The sequence below is a fragment of the Triturus cristatus genome, chromosome 10 (genome assembly GCF_964204655.1).
Source record: "Triturus cristatus chromosome 10, aTriCri1.1, whole genome shotgun sequence".
In the NCBI taxonomy this organism is placed as follows: domain Eukaryota; kingdom Metazoa; phylum Chordata; class Amphibia; order Caudata; family Salamandridae; genus Triturus; species Triturus cristatus.
The window spans coordinates 1154526062-1154542803 of record NC_140593.1 but is presented as its reverse complement, the minus strand read 5'-3'; the positions used below and the strand labels follow the sequence as shown (position 1 = coordinate 1154542803).

General features: G+C 43.6%; 1 protein-coding gene across 2 annotated transcripts in view; it reads right to left on the bottom strand.

Annotated features, from left to right (window-relative positions):
- Positions 1 to 16742, bottom strand: part of CDK16 (cyclin dependent kinase 16) — a 254848-nt gene that overhangs the window by 45548 nt on the left and 192558 nt on the right. For both annotated transcript variants that reach the window (XM_085629509.1, XM_085629510.1), the window contains 5 exons: positions 12398 to 12495; positions 11416 to 11521; positions 6601 to 6643; positions 3289 to 3379; positions 1285 to 1362 (listed from right to left, as the gene is read on the bottom strand). In XM_085629509.1, coding sequence (XP_085485635.1) covers positions 1285 to 1362; positions 3289 to 3379; positions 6601 to 6643; positions 11416 to 11521; positions 12398 to 12495 — 416 coding nt within the window. The remainder of the gene's footprint in view (positions 1 to 1284; positions 1363 to 3288; positions 3380 to 6600; positions 6644 to 11415; positions 11522 to 12397; positions 12496 to 16742) is intronic.

The following is a 16742-nucleotide window of genomic DNA, read 5'->3' as shown; positions in this document are numbered from 1 at the left end:
TTAAAGGCCTTTCGGGCTCGGTTTTCTCAAGAATATGGTTATCAAAGTTGCCTACCTCTTTTTATGATAAATTCGGAGGTCATCTGCCACCTTAAAAAAGACACTAAAGCTCGGTCCTCTGTGCATAGCACTGCGCCTTAAATGCCTATTAGTTTTACTGATGCATTAGGAAGATCTTTACCTAAGCCTCACAAGACCAACAGTATTTCTACTACTGATTCCTTCATATACACTGCTTGCAAACCTTGTATACCTCTATCCAATGCAATGTCAAAACCAAGAAGGCCCCTTTTACACCTCTGCCAAGCAGTCATAACTTGGGAGCCAAAAAACCAACAACAAATACATTCTCATACAATCTGTCCCCAAGTCCGACCTAGAAACGTATTCTCCTGGTATCCGGCTTTCTTCAACTTTCCTTTAGTAAACTTATGTTTTCTGATATCTTCCTTCTTCTCTCAGTGAGAGAATAAGATGGCAGAAAAATCTCAAGATGGTGCCAAGAGAAGCAGCTGTGGTTTGATGTTATTACACAGTCCGAGAATACCTACTCAGATGATACCTGGCCACAGACCAATGGAATTTTTTTCGACCCAACCACTAGATTTGCGTGATTATGGAGCGCACGTAATCTTTAGCCGAATCATCCAGTTACCGCAGGGCACCACTCTGGTAAAAGTGAAAGTGCATTACAGCAGCACCTCTACATGTTATGGAGGAATGTATTACAACAACACCCGCATTACACAGCTGCATTATGTAATGTAATGAAGGTAATGCAGTGGCGCAACTGCATTACATAACTGAGTAGATGGGCTATTACCAGTACAACTGCATAAGGTAATAGAGTAAAGGCATCACAAGAGCTCTCTTGTATCAGACAAATGGAAGGATTGTATTACAGGTCAACACCAACCTAATGTACCCCAGATGGTGTGTTATATAGAAGCATCCTATATATATTAAGAGAAGTGCTCATATAGAATATGTTAGCAAGCCTGCGCACAATAATGCACTCAGACGGCAGGAGTAGACCTGAACTGCATCGGGTACAAAAGAAGGGTGGACAGCAGAAACATGCTCCCAGTAATTGAGGACTACTAGTGTATGTGAGGGGGTCTTGCTGCTGCCCACCAGCAACGAGTGGGAAGTGGTTGAGTGGGAGTCTCTGTTCTGGGCAAAGAAAATGGATAACACAGCAACACTCCAGACAGACTGTGATGGGGACAGAGAGGCGCTGCAGATTAATCAAGTGAGATGATCATGCTATCAGAGGTCGCGTACCTGTCTCGTGCAAGGAGGCAGACTTCAGTCCCATTTCCTTCTGTAACTGGATCTCTTTTAGTGCAAATATAGACGTTGCTGAAAGAGAAAGAAAATAATGTCCTCTCAAACCTGGAAATCAGCGAAACTAGATCTCCTGCACTTCTATAAAGGATGTGGGATACAAGGTCACAGAACTACCACGTGATACTACAAATCCTGCCCAAGTTATTTCTCACAAAACAGGACATCAGCCCATTGAATATCCCATTCCAATGAAACACCTTCCTGTATAAATGCACAGACTCCTCCCCAAACCTCTGTATACACATCTTGTGTCTGCCCCTTGTAGAAGACGGAGCATGACCATGCTTGGGTGTCACGATTACAAATGTCTAGGGCGCCGCTGAAGTGTCTGAAACGAACAATGTAACAGTGCTCTCAGTAAAACACCAATTACACATAAGAACAAACAGCCAATTAGTTAAAAACAAACTACTTAAATTGGAGTACATATACGGTGAAGTGGGCAGAACAACAATTTACAATGCAAAACATATCACAAACAAGAAACAACTAGTTTAATATTACCAAAGCATGCAAAATGTGTCTAGTTATACAAGCATTTAGGAAACAATGACAATACAATGTATGCCTTAAATTGGTTATGTATGGTCGCAACCAACTGTACTCAAATGCAAGAAATGAGTAGATAAATGTAAAAAGTACAAGAAAGCAGTGATGCAATGAGGGAGGCCTCACTAACAGGCATGAGCCACTGTATGCAACAAGTCTCCACTCAAGTAGACATGATCAGTGATGTAATCAGTGGGACACCTTTAAAGCACAGGAAGCAGAGCTGTAAACAAATGAAGGACACGGCCTTCATGGCTGGGGCAAGGAGTTTGTTGTATGATGTAACTGTTTACTGCTGCCAACCTTGGCAAAGAGGCACTTACTGATGTTTCAATGGGTAAGCAAGCACCCGTTCATGATGGCACACTAGGTAAGATTTTTACTGAATGGGAAATGACTACATTGCACAGGGCGCGGTGTAAGACGTTTGTGATTCTTCACTGAAGTGTATAAGATGTGAATCCACAAGCATATGACACCTGTGATATTATCGGGGCTACTAGAATTATGCTGCAGAGGAGGACCACATTATGCAGCAAGAAGAGGCAAATTATGCAGAGTAATGCAGCACATTTTGTGATAGTATTACTTCATTATTAGTATTCATGTTAACATTGTAAGGGTAAAGGTTTCACTTTAAGAGTACCTGTGTAACACCCAAACACACATAAGCAACTGAAAGGTGTTTGCGCCTTCCACTCTGTGTCAGCAAGTGTTGCTGCATTTTAAATAACTTTTGATCTGTCTCAGCTAGAAACAAGATTGTTTTGGGTTACAATCTGTAATTATGCAGCAGTTGATTGATTATTTGTCAACTTCATAATTATGTAGAAAACGGCGCAGTTGGGAGATAATTCCTGTGGCTCTGGATATGAGGAGCTATTGGGACCCAAGTGAAGCGTGAGGACAGCTATGTCGAAAAACCACCCAACGGTGGGCAGCCATCTGGCTCAAACATCTACTTAAGTGTATGAGACCAGAAATGAGAGTTAAAATGAGATTTCACTTAAGCTGAAACTGGTGATGAGAGGTACAAATGAGATTTCACTTTAAATGTATGAGGGTAGCAATGTTCATAGTAGTTAGACAGCTGTAGCAATGTTTCATAGCTGCAGATGCGAGAATGAATGTCCCTATGTGAGGTGAAATGTGGTTACAAATAAAATATACATGGGCAATGAAGTGTGCATGTCGGTCTTGTGGGAATGTCCGTCACTCGTGTAGTCTGCAATGCCAACTATGGAAGGGGCATGTCACTAGTGAAGTGTGCGAGTAAAACAGTGGTACACATCAGTATGGAATAAATTACATTTCAAAGAACTAGTCACACCTTCTCCTGGGGCACAAAGAGGAATCCGATCACATCTGAATGCATTTGGAATCACTTACTGTCCGGGAGCTTGAGCACTCTTTCCCCCAAACTGTGGAAGAACCGGTGCCTCATGGCTTCCTCTGCAGAGATTCGCTTCTTCCCTTCAAACTAAAAGGAGAGAAATATATGGGAATCATTGTGGGAGTAGACCTGCCCGCTACAGGGTATAGGCAGTACGCATGTACCAGCTCACACTTGCACACAATGTAAAAAGGCTCAAAGATGCACTATATGCCCTGCTACATGCAACATCAGTGTCAGCAGCTCTTCTACCCAAAAAGTCAACTAGGACTACTGCTGCAGCCGGGCACAAAGTATTCCTGTTGCCGATCCCGGATCTGCTGCAGCACTAGAGCCCACGATACTGAAGAAACATCATTCAATTAACCCTAAAATAGATTTAAAAGGACTCAAATGTGGGATTTGTAGTTTTACCTACAAGTCTCACACAAAATGAATTCTTTGTCCCAAATCTCACTGAATTGGATGCATTTTTGCCAATTTCCATCTGAATATGGTAAACGACTGTTACTTCTCAAAGTAAATTGCATTCAGTTACAGCCATATCTCTTATGAATAGAAATCTGTTGCATACATCTAATTGAAACTGAACGTGAAATGGATCAGGGTAGCCCTTGCTAAAAGTTGACAACCCTAAAGCAGCTTCAGTATTTGCAGTTACTCCACACCTTTTAAGGGATCGAATTATCCCAAACATCTCCCAAATCGATAAATCTCTGTACACATGTACGTGAGGGTTAGAGTGGTTTTGCAGACAACCAATACCTCCTCACTCTGAAAAGCATATGACTGAACTGTCCCCAAAACGCACAGAAATGTACTTTGATATACTGCAAAGGGTTAACTTTGAACGTCAAGATGCTCCTCTGCGGAGGCTGCCACTGGAGTCAGTCCTGGGTCACCAGGGTAACGACTGTAAATAAAGTGAGTAGGTGATTGCGCTGGACTTTGTCATGGTGACTGAGATGAATGGGGTTGAAGTACAACAGTCACTTCATGTTGCTTCCCAGGTGTGTCAGGAAGCAGAGTACCAAAGGGATACTGTTTATGCAGAGGCCCGGCTAAATGTGGAAGCCACTGGTCTGCTGTAGCAACTTGTAGCTCATTAGGGACTGGAGTGCTATGGCAGAGAACATGATAGAGATGAGAAGAGACACCTTGGTGCACATGCATAGTCATCTTGCTGTCGAGGAGTGGGTGGGGCCACATACAGGCCACCTTGAAGCACACTAAGTGGATGGTGCAATGTGTTAAAGCCTTTTCAATGTAATCATGCACCATGGATCTGCTTGGTCGAATTGCCACTGGACCAAACGGGTGGCGGGTAGCGAGGGACCTTCTATTCTTAGTGAATTCACTTTACCTACAATCTCTTCTAAAAAGGCCAAATCCCACCCAACATCTACTGACCAAGGCCAACATGTCAGACATTTGGTGAACTAAATGATTATTCAATAAACAGTTAAATCTCTTAGAAACTCATTAATACTATAACATGAACCCGCCTGTCTGAAAGGCAGGAGATCCTTAAAAACCCTCCTTTTCAAGCAGGCATATTATATTGGCAGCGTATTCTTTTCACAAATTACTGCCAGACTGGTCAGACCCTTTGGACTATCTCTTACCTTCCCTAACAGGCTAGTCTCCCGCTGTCTCTTCCAAGGCTGCGAAACAATGTCGTCTGCTTCATGTAGGTCGGCTTTTGCTAGCTGTACCACCTGCGAGCAGACTGACTGATCTTCCACCTACAGGACTAGTGCACATTCTTTCTTTCATGCACCCTTACCCTAATGCACTATCGGGTTACTATAAGGCGATATGCTGCACTTTACAACATTCCCAAATAAAATAACTCTTCGGTGTCAGGGCTCCATGGGAATTCAGAGGCAAGCAGCCAGGTTATATGGGGCTCGAGGGCTTCCACACATCATGAGACAAGCTCAAGTGCATTGCAAAAATGTTGAAGGATTTCTCTTGCATCCTGTACCATTAGCAGATCGCCTTCTGAACTCCAAAATATGAATAACTTCATAAAATACTTCAAACAAACTGTAGGCTATTTCATACAGGAGAATACTTCCAAAGCGAAAGGCGAACTACAAAGACAACTTACCACAAGGTAAACAATAGAGCTGAATATTGTGAACCACTACCAAGAGCTTCTGACCGTCAGGGAGGAGGAGCAAGAGAATTGGGACAAGTGAAACTAGATCCATTTAGTTGACCTTCTCGAGAATGGTGAAGAGCCTAACCTGGACATAGTGCTCAGGAAATTCTACAAAAAGCTTCAACTCCCCCTACTTCTAGATATCAAAAGTGATCTAGTGATCAAAAGAGCTCATTATGATCCTAAACCTGAACCCAACAAACAGAACCAGAATGATAACTACACGCCTTCTTCCACTTGTGACATACTGAAGTAAACAGGCAAGCCTGCCAGGCCACTGGAGAAAGGCTAATACGTCTTAGTCTTGAATATCTATTCGGCTATAGTCGCTAGGAGACCATGCAAATCCAGTGGCATCTTCAAGCTTTAAGGCACTTGCAGGTAAAATCTTAATTCAGGTTTTTACCACCTTTCATCTTCTGCATAACCAAATCTATGTGAGATTACAAACCCCTCAGAAAAGGATAGTTTCGCCACAACAAAGGTACCCTGCCCAAAAACAAAATGGAATAGATGCCTGACCTCACTAGAGCATGAGAATAGAACTGCTCGACTTACAGCTGGGCTACTGGCCAGAAGGGGACTGAGACCACAGAGAAGCATGAGAGTACACCAATCACACAACTGAGCCCAATAAGGTTGGATTTGCTCAATAGTAGCTGATTTGTCCTTTCTTGCAACAGTGGCAGACCCTTGCCTCACTAGAGCAAACAAGAATGTATTGAAATGTGTGCATTTATTAACATGCTTTCCTCCTGTAGTGGACATTCTGGAGAGTAGTTTTTTTTATTGCGGATAAGATTACCCTTGTGAGCCAGTTCGAGAGAATGGGCCACCATCCACCCCCTCCAGGACTCTTGTAAACCCTGTCAAAATAGACACAATAAAAGCTCATATTAGCCCAAAAGTGCCTACACCTATTGACTCTTCTGTGCAGTAACTCTACTTAAACTAGGACTGGATTAGATTTGGGGCCCTAGTAACAGGCATTCTTGGCCTATTTATGAAACCGTCCCTAGAAGATGCACGTGTAGTGGCCGAAAGGGGTGAAGTGAGGAATATGGAACTATCACACCAAGACAACATATCTTCGGTTCTATTTCTGTAAAAAAAAAAAATCAGGAAGCCTGCCTCAACTTACCTGCAACAGCTTAGATAAGAGGTCTGCTCCATCACTGTCCAGCCTGCAAAGAGAATAAATAAAGGGTTACAATAGGCACCTTTCTCAGAAACTGGTATGTGTTTCCCAACTCATGTGTTCCACCCAATCTTAGTAATGGCAATGTACCAACTTTTTCCCTCAGGACGACCATGCCAACAGGTTGTGCTTTGGTACAATCATTGAGCAAAGCTGCTCCTCAACCGGGGATCTTTGGGCAACCACAGATTAAGTAGTGGACAGCAGCGCCTAGTGATCATTCTACATAGTGTTAAACATCGTTGGGTTCTTTGTAAGATTCACATGAGAATGCATTGTTCAATGTACACAGAAGGCTGACGTTGGGCATCACTTGGAGAGCCATGCACCACAATTCTATCAGTACATTTCTTTTCCACTAACCCAGATGTAGCTTTCTCAGTTGAAACCAAGGTCTCGTGGTCCAGGGACGACTGAGGCATGGATCACAGGTTTACTGAAATAAATTAAGTAATGGCAGAGTTTGGTGAAGCTTGTGGTCATTGATGGGATCTTTTTATAGTCTTAGCTATGACGTGCTCAGTGCTTTAGGTTCTGAGTGTTAGCGCTACATAGAGCATCAGGCAGCAATAACGAAGGAAATCCTGGCATTATGGTATGCAGTGGTCTCCTTTCCTCTCATCTGGCTTCCGGATCCAGTCAGCTCTGACTAGGGGAAGGTTAGTTATTGTCAATCTGGACAACAGGAATAATTTTACATGCGTCTGTATCTGATAGTGGACTGCACTGGGTAGATGTTACCCTAGTACATCTACAAGATACCTACGCCTTTCATAAGTGAAACCTAGCCATGATTATGTCACAAAGTGTATATACTAAAGAGCTTTATGTGACATTCTATCTCAGTAGTAACAGAGTTGGGAGCTGTGCTAGAGATACCGTCATGATACCCCGACCAATATTTCTCACGATAGGGAGAGTTACGGGTTTAGATGGTTCGTAACGGAGATAAACAGCAGGTTGGGCACACGGACCTGTACAGTCTCGACTAAAAATGCTTGAAATACTGGACTGGCTTAGAGAGCAAGAGGAGCTGATGTGTGCCAAGCAATCCGTGGCTTGATTATCTGTGTAGGAAATGCAAGAAGCGGACACAAAGGGACCAGAGTGGACTGATGCTTTAAAAGGACCACAGGCTGATAGAGGAAAAGGAACAGGATGCTTAACTGATCTGGAACCGTTGCAAAACCTTCGCAATCTGCATTTTTTCCAAAATTTATGTTAATCTCTCCACTTTCTTTCATTCAAGGATTCCTTTTTAACTCTTGTAATTGTTTGGATTTCTTTGGTTCCCTTGTTCAGTGTTGAGGGCGTCTGCCTCACTCCCCACTTTCTAACTGATTTTCACTGAGAAACCCATCTTGGCCACTCGTAGCCATTCCTCCACCTGATGGGACGAGGAGTCCCCGAACATCTGGTAGCTGGAGTATTTCATGTCAACTGCAGAGTAGATGTTCCATCGGCAATAACGCTGCGCTCGGACGCAACCAGCATCCAACCAAACTGATCCTCCTCCCCCTGAAGCAACCAGAACAACTTATAGCCATGAGCTTCTTTTCTCCTTATTCCCATTACTACTAAACTGAGAACATCTGCAATCAGAAGACTCCAAGAAGGAAATCTCTACCATTTGACACCCTTACAGCAGTCTATATCAAATTTCTATGTTAAAAGTAAGAAAGTGCAAATTACCTTCAGGAAATCAAAGGTCAGACTACTAAACTTTAGATCAGTTGTTACAAACGGAGCACTGATCAATACTTTAATTTGATCTAACAAATTCATTTTTATTTTTTTTAACCAGAGTCCTGCTTAAGTGAAGGCTGCCATTAGATAATGGAGGGTTCAGTAGCCGCACCTCGGTACACAATTTTTCATCAAGATGCATTGACTACAGAAGGCAGTGGGGTCACCTTAAGGCAGTGGGGTCACCTTTATTATTTTGCAATTCCATTCGCTCAATGGTTTGGACACCATTTTAAAAACAATATTTTATTCATGTTTCTTTATTTAAAATTACATCTCTAACATTGTATATCACTTAGCTCAGGTCATGTGCATATTTATCTGTCGAACGTTACATTTTTGAGGGAAGAGCAGCCGATGCACTAGTTCTATCACTAGAAAACAGAACCAGAAATAAAATCATCTGTTTACTAACATCTTGGCCCTTTCCTTATCAATAGTTACTTTAATTGGCTAAATAAAGTTGTGACAGACCTCGAAATAATGTTCAAGTAGATTTTAACACATGGGTGAACTACTCTTTAGACGCATCAACCAAGAAATTGATCATGGATATGCCTGCATTAGACCTACAATAGACACCCGAGGGCCCATCTTCAAAGAAGGGCATATTTTAGATCTCATTTTTAGGACCCCTGATATACTACATACCCATAATCCAATTTCAACCTCCTGATCATTTTCCAGTTCTTCAAATTCTCTCTGAGGACCATTTATGCCTTTATCAACTCCAGGGTAGACTATGGAAATGTGCAATTTTCCTAGAGATCGCTTCTCACAATTTTACTAAACTAGAATATATTAACAAGCATTTGCAATGCAATAGGTCTCGCGTTTACGAGAGTTTAAGCTATCGGCATTGTAAATGGTTGCCTTTTATTTATGTTTTAAAAACGAAAACAAAAATAAAAGGCATTGTTATTTGCTATGTCAATAGCTCAGACTCCCGTAAATGCGAGACCTATTGCATTGCAAATGCTTGTTAAAATTTGAAATCGTTTAAAATGTAATTTTTGAGGCCCTAGATACACTTGAAACCTATATGAGGATAACGTCTTTTGGAATAGATCGAGAAAAACGAAAGTACATAAGTGCTATTTTAATTCATGGTATTCGTTCGTTTTAATCTCTTTTAAACTCCAAGTAGAAACGAAATCACGACCAGTGCCAGTTTTAATTATTACTGGCTGAGTCATGCATGAGTGAAGTGTTTAAAAGTTAGCAGTTCCCGGTGCTGCGCTCGGGTACGAGCCAGGCAAGGCTAAATTTTGTTCTCGACATTTGAAGAAACCACTATGGAGGTTGCAGGGTGTGAAAACGCTGCGGGTATCGGTTACTGTAGACAGGGTTCTTATAGTATGGCATAATCTGAAAAACTGTATTTGAGCGCTCCTTTTATACCTCTAACAGTAAACGCGTAGGTTAAAAAAACGTTAATTAAATCACATTAACTTTTTGGGTAGGATCCCCCCAGGAAAGACACAAACTATGGGTAAGATGCATTTCCCCCTGAAAGGGTTCGCTCGGTCACAAAGACTGCATTGTTTGGTGTTAATGTTTTACATGTAGCAGGGACCATCCAATTAGCAGTCAAACGTCCCAAGCAGGGGTCGGTTTTGTCTCTGCACGCAGGTGGTTGCGCTGTGGCTGCATAGCAGAAGATGGGATCCAGGGGGGCGCACCCCGCCGGGGGTGCGCTTGGAGAAAGGCTAGGGGGGTGGGGGGTTTGGACAGTAAGGGCGGGGACAGCTGTGGTGGCTGTGCGAGTTGGATACTCTGGTAAATACGGCACATTTCCTACTGCGTGATGTGGGAGTGTCTTTGAGCCTGCACACTCTGCTTTGAACCGCTATGGCAACTTGAATGCTGCAGGTTATTTCTCCAGAGCCATGTGCTCACAGGATGTGATGCAGCTCTGAAAGCGATGCACTAGTTGGCATTTGTTCTGGCGCAAGTTGCAGCCATGTGATCAAGGCATTCAAAGCAAAACAGGAAGTAGCGCCTAGGGTTTGGTGAGAAGTAAAGATTATTTTTGACAGATTCTTTCGCAAGCCTGTCAGTGCAAAATGATTAAGTGGAAGAGGAGCTCCCTTTCAGAAGACGGAGAAAAATTACAGAAAATAAACACAATGTGTAGAGATTACGTAGAGGTTGTGATGGTCGTGTTCAACCACTAAAATGACAGATTACACATAGAAACATGGGTCCCTGGTGCGTTATAAACAAGAAAAACAAGCCCGGCGGAGCGTGGCGCGCGCTTGGCGGGGGAGCGCATTCTAGGCGGGGGAGCGGACCCTTTGAAGTGCGATGCCAAACGGATTGCATGGCGGCACGATGCGCGTGATTGTGCGCGTGCTGGCCATGCAATCCTTTTTGGGAGCACTTTTAAAACCCCCTTACAATAGTCTCGCTTTGCGATCGCTACGCGATAGCAAGGCGAGACCTAAAAATGTGGAGTTAGACTCCTGTTCAGCCTGAACAAGTCTGAACATTTATCTGACCATGTGTGTTAACTTCATTGGTCACCTCTCTTGGATAAACTTCAATTTAAGTGTCCCAAATTTCACTAGCAAACATGTAGCAAATCTGTACTGAGGTTAACCACTCCAAGATTGAAACTGAAAGCATGGAGAGGCACGGCATTCAGCGTGGCAGCCCTCAACTATGGAACAACATTCTCACAAGAACCTCCTACAATGCACTTTTGCAGAGCTTTAGGAAAAAAGGAAACAATCTGACTTCTCAGTTCTTTATAATCTTTATCACTAGGTTGGTCTATTCCAGTAAAGGTGCGATCCCGTCACAAGGGCTCCAAAGGATTCTATGAGAGCCAACAAGCTTCATAAATATCCCTTCTCGAGCAGAATACTAGTCAATGTTTGGGATTCGGTACAGGCTGTTAAAGGGAACGAAACAGGTACAGACTCTGCAATGCTTTGTACGTGCTGCAGACTGAAAGAGGTACAGGCCACACTCAAAAATCATAGCAGCAGACATGGCGCAGGTACAGACCTTGATGCATGATTCTGAATGCAGTCCGGACGATACTTAGGATAGCTGTAGGACCTAAACTCTTCGTTGGAATGGATTCCAGGCCACGTTTCCTCAGTGGGTGTACCTGGATGAAAATCAAAAGGAGTAAAAAGATTAAAGGGCAAACACAAATTAATATACAGAAACATTGATTGTTATGCCCAACAAAATGCAAGTTCAGATATAATTGTAGAGCAAAGGGTACTCTTGCAAAAACAACAAAAAGAAACTGGGTGTGGTCTTGGCTGGAAAAGCCTTGGGAAACAGGTGACACTTTACAGTGAAGATAGTCAAAATCTCGAACACACACATTGACAACGCTGCTTCAGCTGAACTTTGAAAACGGTCCTTACGGGTAGCACAAATATCTTTCTACTTATACCAGCCAAGAGTGCTACAATGCTACTTGCAGTAAGTAATCAGTGCACATTCTGGACATCCTGCACCTGGGCAATTTTACCAACAGAAGACAGAACTCCTGTGACTCTAGCCACAGCCAAGATTTCTATGTCTTTACCCACAGTAGTACCCGTGCAACTTCACCCCACAGCGGACGCTCCCGAGACTAAAACCAACAGGCAGCACACCAATGACTCTAACCCACTGCCAATGCTCCCCTGTGCCTCCAACACCGAGGCACAGCTCCTGTGATTCTAAATCCGCAGACAGCACTCCTGCAATTCTCAACCACAGCCAACAGCCACATTACTCTAACCCCCAACACTTTACAGAGCTACCCACTGGCAAAACACGTCCACATCCACCAGTAAAGCCAAAGGGAGTGGAAGCAGTAAACCTGTATGAAAACAAGAGGAGCCAAAGCCAAGCCTACTGTTGAAGAGGTTAAATGACTGACTAAGTAAGGTCTACATCAGATCTTTACTCGATACATTCCAAGTACATCTGTGGCGAGCACAGCAATAAATGACCAGGCTGACTGATCAAATACTTTCAGTCTCACCTAATATCCGGAATATGAAGTGCAGCTGTTCCTCCACCGTAGAACCAGGGAAGAGAGGACGTCCTGTTGTCATCTCGTAGAAGATGCATCCAACACCCCTGAAGATGGAATAAAGATTACAGCTTTATCAATAGGGCCCTGAGATTCCCAGGGGACAGGCACATTCTGAAATTTGACAGTCAAGTTGGGGCAAAAGGTGTGGCAAGTTTTGCCAGTCTCTCCAACACCACCTGTTGGCAGAAAATAGGCAGGCAGGGAGGGCATTTTCCATCCAACTCTAGCACGAGGTTCATGGTATGCAGTTTCTTTTGTGAAAAGAGGCCGGAAACGCACAAGGCAAGAGTTTCCAGCACCTTCCGACATGAAGATAGAAATGCAGGTGTTTGAGGGCCTCTGAATCAAGCACCTCCCACTTTTCCTGCAATACCTCTTTTCGTGGAATTCATGCATCTGTCAGCTCCCATTAGGCGCAGCACCAGTCTGTTGTCCTGACCACTTCCCACTAGGAAAGGGTGGAAGAAGTGAGCACAACAAACACCCCTACAACCACCTCTGTTATATGAACCCTCTTTTGTTGGGACCAACCAGGTTTATAGAAGAAGTCAAGGGGTGCCTACTATCAACATTCACACATCACCACCCAATGTACCTGCCACTGAAGTATGTAGGACAAATGGAGAAAAAAACAACACTTACCTGCAAAAAGGGTCTTGTAGTGTAGGAATCCTGTATAACATTAATGTGTAGATCATCACCTAAGGGTCCTATAATTGGGGGCGAGAGGGTAGATTAAATGTGGCTACATTTTAATATGATGTTTTTTGATTGTAAGAAAATACTAAGGCACCTATCTGTCGAATGATTGATATTTACTGTAACTGTCGATGGAGGAACGGCATATTTGGTGATGTTTGGGATGTAAAGATCAGTGATTATTGCCACAAGGTTGGCAGAACCCCTTTCAGAGGGCCACAGGGCATGCAGGGCTTACTGGACCGAACCATGAGGGTTCAGCCCTTTTACTCCTGATGTCATGGGGTCTGACCTACTATGGATATTGGACAACGGGGCCAAGTACCCCTTCAGCACTGGACTCTCAGGAATCGCGTGGTCTGATCAGTCCAGCCCCCCCCCCCCCCACCCATGGGTCAGGGCTCTAGTGATTCTCCTAAGCGGGCCCCAGGGTCCCACTCACTCCTCGTGATAGTGCTCATTCCCTATTTACTTTAGGCAACAACCAGGGCAAGCCCCATCAGTAGTCCGAGTCTCAAGAGTCCACACTGACTCCATTTTAAAGTCAACAGTGTTCCAGTGTCGCAGGGCTAACTAGCAATCAAGTTTCCCCAGAGCCAACTGGCCTGAAATCAGTCTTACCCACACGTGCAGGCTTGAACCGTCCTGAGTGGTCAGCGGCGATTGGAGTGGCAGCAGCTGAATCAGCAGAGTTTGCTGCATGTGGCCTTGGTGGGTTGCACTTGCTCTCACCATGCACAGAGTTCCTCACACACAGCTGCGCCACCAAAGTGACCGCAGGGTAACTGCTGCTCCTCCTTACAGTGTGTCTGATCGGTCCCATGGTGTGGGGCGCGTGGTGATGCGATGATCCTGAAGCGAGACTCTCACCTTGACGACGGTGTGCAGGTGCTCCCACTGCAGCCTCACTTCTCCTGCAGGGGAAGTTTGGGGATGGATTGATTAGGTCGAACATCTTGCTACTCTCAGTATCCCCTCTGGCATATGGGATCATTGTATCCTCCCTGTACATGGGCTTCGGCCTGTTCGGCGCAGCAAAGTCCTCAGTGGTGGCTCCTTCTGGCATATGCGGTTAATGTTCACCACCGCAAGAATGCAGCTTTATAAATAGGGCCCTGTGATTTGAAAGGGAGAGGCATATTCTGAAATGGATCCCAAAAGTCAAGTTGGGGCAAAAGGTGTGGCAAGTTTCACCAGATCCTCCACCACCACCTGTTGGCAGAAAATAGGTCTTCGGGGAGTGCGTTTCCCATCCAAACCTAGCATGAGGCTCATGATTTGCAGAGTCTTTCGTGAAGAGAGGTCGGAAAAGTATGAGACAAGATTCTTCAGCAACTTTTGACAAGAAGATAGAAATGTAGGTGTTTGCGGGCCTCGTATTCAAGCACCTCCCACTTTTCTTGCAATACTTCTTTTGGTGGAATATATGCATCTGTGAACTCCCCACAGGCGCAGTTTAAGTCTCTTGTCCTGACCACTTCCCACTAGGAAAGGGTGGAGAAGTGAACACAATAGACACCCCAACAACTAACACGGTTATATAAAGTATCATTTGCCGGAACCAACCAGGTTTATAGAAGTCCAGGGGTGCTTACTATTAATGTTCACACATAACACAGTGTACCTTCCACTAAAGTATGTCTACCAAAAGAGGAAAAACAACGCTTTCCTGAAAAAAAAGACCTTTGTAGTGTAGGAATCCCTAAGGGACCTACAATTGGGTGAAGGGGTAGCTAAAAAGTAGCTAGAACTTAAGATGATGTTGTTTAGTTTTGGTTGCAATAAAATACTAAGATCCCGTAGCATCTGTAGAACGATAAGTAGTTACAGTAACCAGTGCTTTAAATGGGTCGATACTGTCTGGTACAGAGTGCTGCCACTTTTTTATTTTGACCTGCACTTCTTAAGAGTGATGTAATACATTTAATTGGAGAGTACTGGCACTTCTCAGAAACAAGCAGGTACTCTACTACAGAGGACCTGCACTTCTATTTTTCCATTTCAAGCACCAACTGTAATGTCTTCCTAAGTACGGCATCCTTAGCGGTGCTTGGATTGTAAAGGTCACTGAATATTGCCAGTAGTTTAAGGGAACAGTTGCAAGAGCCTTCCTGTTTAAAGCTTTTACTTGAACAATCACATTCTTGCTTTATTATAGCTGAATATTGAGGTTATCTTCAGCTTTAGAAATTGTCTTTTAGGAAGAACTGGAGCCATGATGCACTCAACTATGGATAAAAAAATAAACAAGAAAGAGTAGCTGCCATTCTCTCCAACAGTGACCTGTAACAAGGCCACACATCCACATGGGATAGGCATGCCAAATCCTCAGAGCATGGTGGTTTTTTGATGACCTTGTGTTGCCTCATTAATGATAGTCTTAAGTCAGGCTTCTCCAAGGAGTAGCTTGTGCACTACTGGTAGCTCGCCAGATACATGTAAGTAGCTCTCCTGTGTGCAGCTCATCCTGCAGCTCACCCTACTAATTTAGAAGCTTTTGCTCAGTGGAATGAATATATGCACCCAAAAATTGAAAGGTGTGTATTGAAGACGAAACTGTGGGTAGTTTCAGAACCTGTAAGCTTAGATGATGTTTGAAGCCAAAGGGCTGGAGTTCCAAAATATATTTAATGCAGATATTTGAGAGATAAATCAAGAGGGTTTGGGAGACTTATTACTAAACTTATTACTTTGGTGCCATGGGCACTGCAGGTATGGCTATCCATGAATTACCCTGTAGATGCATTCCAAATAAAGCCATTTTCACATTACTGCGGGCAGTTTTGCGTGACGCACTGATGTAAACACAGCTGGTAATTTTGCTTGGGGTGGCCACTAACGTAATCTTGACCCACAAGGTCACTATTACCAAACTAAAAATATTAGCTCGATAGGATTTTCATTGAACATAATTAGCTCTTACAACAGAAAAGGTGGGCGACCCTTGGACTAAATGTTGGGGGTGTAACCTTTGTCAAAGTCTATTCGACTCTTTTGCAGCACCATGCTGGTGGTAGATCATCAACAGTTTAACTTGCTGTGGACTTCGCAGCAGACCGTGTTCAAATTCTCCTTTATAAAAGCATTTCAGATCTGCTGGATCAAAGGCAATGTTACCTTCCGCAGATCACTTGGGAAGCATGCTTCAAGTCTAAATACAAGGTTACATTACCAAAGAAATAATTTCCTACTCTAGGGCTAGCATCCACTGTGCTACAAGTAGGGAAGGGGAAGAAGGAAGGTTCACAGTAGGCTAGGATTGATTAACGGGTTTCAGAAGCAATCGACACACTGCCTGATTTAGTTCAAGTCGAAGCGGAGGTGTTTAAGTATGTCCGTAAGCAACAGCAAGAATTTCAAATTCTTACCATTTTCTACCAACTTTTTGGAATTAGTCCAGCCAAACTGAAAACAAGACGTCATCGTACAGTCTTGCTTGGCATCTGAAGTGGGCTCCAGAAAGGTCACTGTGATCAGTAAATCGAGTGAGGGATTGGTGTCAATGGTCTTGGAGTGAAGCCACAACATCTGGTCAGTACATTCAATTTCTGCAGCAATTATAGCAGCAACTAAAACCATTTTATAAGAATTA